At 36.5% G+C, this 6,000-nt stretch overlaps 1 protein-coding gene across 3 annotated transcripts in view; it reads left to right on the top strand.

Annotated features, from left to right (window-relative positions):
• The first annotated feature begins 241 nt into the window (after positions 1-241).
• LOC126994526 (WD repeat-containing protein 35-like) overlaps positions 242-6,000 on the top strand; it is a 46,332-nt gene continuing 40,573 nt past the window's right edge. For 2 of the 3 annotated variants that reach the window (XM_050853844.1, XM_050853846.1), the window contains exons 1-4: positions 300-423; positions 3,110-3,270; positions 4,343-4,508; positions 5,671-5,819. In XM_050853844.1, coding sequence (XP_050709801.1) covers positions 339-423; positions 3,110-3,270; positions 4,343-4,508; positions 5,671-5,819 — 561 coding nt within the window. In that variant the 5' untranslated portion in view covers positions 300-338. Of the gene's footprint in view, positions 424-3,109; positions 3,271-4,342; positions 4,509-5,670; positions 5,820-6,000 lie in introns of all 3 variants that reach the window. The other variant, XM_050853843.1, reaches the window with a different exon arrangement.

Genomic DNA, 6,000 nt, shown 5'->3' with positions numbered 1-6,000 from the left:
AGAGTTTGTTAAAAAGGATTAACACAAGACATTTAAAAGTCCTTATACTTCCTACAATCTTTTTCAAGTGTAGAACAAATGAATATGTGTGGAAAAGCTCCTTTCTTTTATGAACCTATTCACTGAGAAATGTCATGGTTGTGAGGACTCCCATCAGCTGCTGAATTATAGGTTCACTTGGCTGAGCTATTTTCTTTTGTGTTGTTATTCTGCCTTTGCTGTCTTTTAAAAACTGATATGATTTGAACTAAAATGCTTTAAAGTGATGTTTGTTGATTTCAGCTTTTAGTTTCTTCTATCTAGCAATCTTTTATTTTCAGGGTTCTTGGTATGAAGAAATGATAAATAATCGGAATAAATCTGTTGTACGGGGTATGGCATGGAATACTGATGGCCAGAAGATTTGCATTGTGTATGAAGATGGTAGGTAATTCTCAATTTTATTATGATTTAACAAGAATTTTTGCTATGCTACTCTGTACTCTCTTTTCAAATCATTTATTCTTTTGTCCCTGCCCACAGCTAACAGCCAGCCCATTGCCTGATTTGGATTGATTGGGATGAGCCTCTTCAAATAAATACAAGAATTTATTAAAAAAAATTTTAACTAAATTTTTCAGCTTTTTCTCTGAACACTAAAAGATTGAGGTGTTTCTTTTTCATTTTTTTCCCCTCTCTCTGCCTGGGTTTAAGAGAATCTCCCTCCCTAAATAGAATTAATAAATTGACTGTCTTGAAAATTTCGAGTTATTGGAAATTATATAGTGACTTCACTGTAGAAATTTCATTCAGATTGGACCAATAGTTATTGAGGAAAAATCAAAAACCCCAGTCAGTTAAGAATTGAGATAGACATTTTGCTTTGCATTACAACAGCTTACATTTCTCAGAAACAACCACTAAACATGTATACTAGTACATTTGATGAATTTTTTTAGGTAAAAGTGTTGCCATATTGTGTTGAAACTATTGTGACAGAAAACCAGTATGTTTGGGAGGAGTTAACCACAAAAAAGAAAATATTTATTTTGCCTTTTTTTCACTTATTTTTTCTGGGGGATCCCCTTAAGTGTACTTTACTCTCACTATACATTTATCTTTTTTTTTTTTTTTTTTTTTTTTTTTTTTTTTAAGTACTATTACACCCTTCACCATGTCTGGATTTCCAGTAATGATACAGTCATTTTCATTCATCAAATCTCTGTTAGTGCTTTTCCAGGTCCATTTCCTGTTTGCTCCTTTGTCAAAAATGTGTTGATGACTTTGCTTTGTTCAGGCAATTCAACATGTTAATTTATTTCCCCCTTTCTTATACATATTCCAAAATGACCAATTGCTGTTTCATTGACATTTTTTGTTTGCTACTTTAGCATTACAGTTTCCCATGACTTGAAAACTGGGTTTTGTAGTCTTTCATTGCTACATTCATGGATCTAGAAAAACCTTTGATACAAGAACTTAAGAACGGAAGGAGTTTGCTGATGTTCCAAAAATTGATGTGTATATGCTTAGAGATGATAGTGAGAATAAGGGATAATGGTGCAAAATTAAGTATGACTGGTGTGGAACAGCTGTTAGTGGTAGGTTCCTTTTCAGATAACAATGTCTCATCAACCAAAAATGAGAGTGAGCTGAAAAAAGTAGCAGATGAGCTTAATAGCTGTAAAATATAATGTCTCTTTTTTTTTTTTTTTTTTTTTTTTTTTGAGAAAAAGAAAAAGACAGGATTCATTAATCTTGTATCACCCTAGAATATGTATGACAAGTGTAACCAGGTACGAGTTAAACTTGTGGGGAGAAAGAGGAGGAAATATTAAAATATCAGGGAACAGTTCTATCAGTATTGGAGCATAGAGGAAGAGGTGAACACAATGAAGGGATGGCAGGTCAGGGTCAATAAAAAAAATCATGAGAGGAAAAAGTTTTGATACAGAGGTATACAGAGGAATGAAGATATGAATAGGCAGTGTTACATGAATGTGAGAGAGAAAAATGTGTAGTGTGGAGTGGGTATATAGGTAAAGTATACCTCATGGAGGGGGGTTGGACATGTCATAAGAATGCAAAATGGGAGTTGGGATTCATGAACAGTAAAATCATACTGATCCTGGTCTATGCCTCAGAAGCATGAACATAGATTGAGTCACAACAGCAAGGATATGTGTAGTAGCAGTAAGTTGCTTGAGTGCATGTGATTTATCAAGGTGAGATGGGAGGAGGAATGAAGATATGAATAGGCAGTGTTACATGAATGTGAGAGAGAAAAATGTGTAGTGTGGAGTGGGGGTATAGGTAAAGTATACCTCATGGAGGGGGGTTGTACATGTTATAAGAATGCAAAATGGGAGGAATGTGAAGAGGGTAGGCAAAAGGGCAGGGAAAGGTAGGGTGATCAAGGAGATCAATAAGATTGAGGAATACATGTGGGAGAGAGGTGGGAAGAATGGTGCAACTGTTACAAAAGGGGAGTGCATGAATAGTGAGAACTAGAGAATCATCTGCCATGGTCACTCCCTCAGTAGGAGGTCCCAATAAAACAGGATGTTGCTAATGATAGGTAAATAGAAGAAATCTTGAGAGAATAGATCAAGAGGATCCCCCAAAAAACTTCTCATTGGATTAGAATATTTGATTTCAATGAGAATTGTTCAGAAGAGATAACTTGGCAGCATGGAGATGCACTTGATTGACTAGTTTAGTATTTCCTTGGGTGTTTGGTCTTTGTTGATGATAGAGTTTCATTGACAGCTGGCCAGTGTAAACGAGGAACATAGTCTTGTTGAACTCCCATATTTAATACTACAAGGCAATTACGTACCTGCAACTATAACACCCTCTCTGTGACTTCTACCTTATGCCAAGTCTAGTGATGATGGCTGCCATATGTATGTAGAGGGTTGGTATAGCCTTTCGTCCTTAGAAAGCTTGTTGTTTAAAGTAAATTTTTCATGCCAAGGGAAATTCATCAGTGGTATAATCTAATCTTGCATTAATACCTTTCAGTAAATATTAGACAGTTCAGATACTGTCATCATAAAAAGTGTATTACTTATGTTGCATTTTTAATGATGTTTTATAAGCTAGTGATATATCATTCTTTTTCTTTCAGGTGCAGTTATTGTGGGAAGTGTGGATGGAAACAGGATTTGGGGCAAAGAACTAAAGGGCCATCACCTCATGGGTGTAGAATGGTCCCCTGATTCTTGTTTGCTGCTCTTCTCACTCCACAATGGAGAAGTTCATGTGTATGACAATACAGGGGGGTTTGTTGTGAGTATTATTTGCTTCAAGTTAAAGAAATCCAGTACAGGAGGTCCTCGACCTACGACGGAGTTCCATTCTTACAACACGTTGTAACCCGATTTTGTATGTAAGTCGAAACTCGCCCTTTATTAGAAGTAATTGTCTGCCGTTTCTCCCTTTTCTGATCGTTTCACAATGTCTAATTCACGTCCATTGTGATAGCTTTCCTTTTCTTTGAAGCACTGCCATCAAAAGAGTCTTATGTCTTATGCTTGGGAAACATAATGAAGGCCAAAAGTCAATGAAGAAAGAACACAAACCAAAGAAAGCAAAGGCACAACAAACCAACTCACGAAGTCAGCAAGTTTTGATCACAAGAAGAAGAAGAGCGTGTCAGCTGATTGGTTCAGTAGCTATCTGCATGTTTATTCCAGGACCACAATGAGTTCCACGAAGCTAGATAAACTAGGAGTAACCAGGTTGAGTAAATTTTGTAACTGAGCCCTGTCCAAGCATACCCACTGCCTCACATGTCTGGGTCCTGCTAAGTTCTCGTAGCATTTAATGGGAGCAACCTGTAATACACACTTTCCCTTTGTCTGCGAGGTAACCATTCGTGAGCCAACAAATGCGCTTTTTTTTTTTTTTTTTGTTTTTTCAAACAAACACCACAAAGCAACTGCTGCAGCATCTGGATCTATTGTTTGTTTTGCTTTTCACCTGATATTTCCCAGAGTTCAACGGTCTCCCTTATAACCAAGCTTGAGGATAAATTCTTGGCAGAACATTGTTGGGAGATAATTTTGGTGGAAAATTCATGAGAAACTAGCTTGTGTGACAGTGCCTTTACACCGCGGTCGCAAACTAGTTCACACATTAATTTCATAATTACGACACAAATGTCATAAGTCAAAATAATGATTTTTTAAATTATTTATGACAGTTAAATCATAACCTTGAAATGTCCTAGGTCAAGGACATCATAACTCGAGGACCCCCTGTACTTTTGAATCAACAATATTTATATCATTTCTCCTTTCAGGAAGGTTGTGAATTGAAGAAAAAATAATTGAAATCAACATTCATACCATTATTTCAGAATCGGCTAAATATCCAGTGTCTGGGCAGCATGGGTCTGGGTGCCATGGTTGTTGGCCTTACCTGGTATAATGGACGCAATGGTTATGTTGATCCTGATTGTCCCACTCTGGCGATCTGTTATGACAATGGAAGGATGCAGATTATGCGGAATGAAAGTGATGACAGTAAGTAAACTAATTCCTATTAACATTTTGAATTTTTCCTTTTTATTTTTTTAATTACAAATCATCTAGGAGCCATGTACTTTTGCACTAATAACCCTCTTAGACTGTTGCACATTGATTGATTTAGAAACTACTTTGTCTGATTTAAGCTGCATTGAAAGAAGGACCACTATATAAAACTGGCAGTGAAGTTTCCTGCCACTCCTGGTTTGATGTTTTGGTATAGACTTTAGCTACAGTTAATTGTGGTGTTTAGTATGTTTTCTTCGTGTCCAATGGCCAAATATACCCAAGATCTATATAGGGGAGGTCAGGTAATAGAAAACAGAAATCTGTCGGCCGTGCACAGCCCGTCATCTGGACCCCTCTAAGCCTAACACACCACACTGACCCCGCACATCCCTGTCCAGTCACTTTAACACCATTTCCACCATTTAACACCATTTCCAGGCTGATATTGATCTTGCTTATGCCCAAACTCATGTTTCAAATAATTCAGCACTTTATTACAACAAATGATACAGTAAACAATATAGTTACAATATAATTATATAACGATATAAAATAGGTAAAGGAGGAGGAAGGAAACACGGGAGTGTTGAGGTGAGCTTATTCCCAACTGGTTTCGCTTTTGCTTCTTCCAGGGAACTGAGGTGGCCCAGGTGTCATCCTCCTGTATATAGGATATACAGCAAGATGACTCATTTCCCCTAAAACGAAAGCAAAACTAGTCCAGAATAAACTCACCTCAACACTCCCATGTTTCCTTCCTCCTAGTCTAACTTGCTGAAACTGTTTTTACAGATATAGAACACAGTTGATAATATATTAATCCATATATATATATATATATATATATATATATATGCCAGTATATGTTGAAAAATACATGCAATGACTGTCAGACTTCTTGAGCCTCACTTCAACAATGGTATAGAATGCACTTAATAATGTAAATATTAAAATGTACATGCTTTAAATGGGCAGGTTACTTCTTTTAATATTGCTCATATGAATGTAATAGTTTATCCTTGTATTCTTCAATGCTACTGCCTTTTCTTAATTCAATCTTGAGAAAACTAATTTTACAAGCCATAACTCGCTCATTGCCCACCTTACTTTCTCCCATTTTCACTCTGTAACAAATCTACTCTATTTTCAGTGCCTATATTGATAGATACTGGCATGAGTGTGTGTGCCTGTCAGTGGAATCACAATGGCAGTGTGATGGCTGTGGCAGGCACCCTTCATCTGTCTGGCATTGGGGAAAAAGACTGCAATGTTGTTCAGTTTTATAATCCCTTTGGAGAGGTGAGTAGTATGATTTAAGCATTGCCAAAAGGAGATTAAAGTGGGATTTCAGTGAATAGCTTTGTGATGGTCTTTAGGTAATAATGGTAGTTATAATATTTAAATGATTTTTAATCAAACTATATAAACAAAGGGCTAGGCTTTTCTTTAAAACTATTGTGAAATGAGCATTGTTCACATT

This window comes from Eriocheir sinensis, unplaced genomic scaffold, assembly GCF_024679095.1.
Source record: "Eriocheir sinensis breed Jianghai 21 unplaced genomic scaffold, ASM2467909v1 Scaffold816, whole genome shotgun sequence".
In the NCBI taxonomy this organism is placed as follows: domain Eukaryota; kingdom Metazoa; phylum Arthropoda; class Malacostraca; order Decapoda; family Varunidae; genus Eriocheir; species Eriocheir sinensis.
Note: the sequence above shows the minus strand (reverse complement) of the source record. Positions and strands in the feature narration are given on the sequence as shown.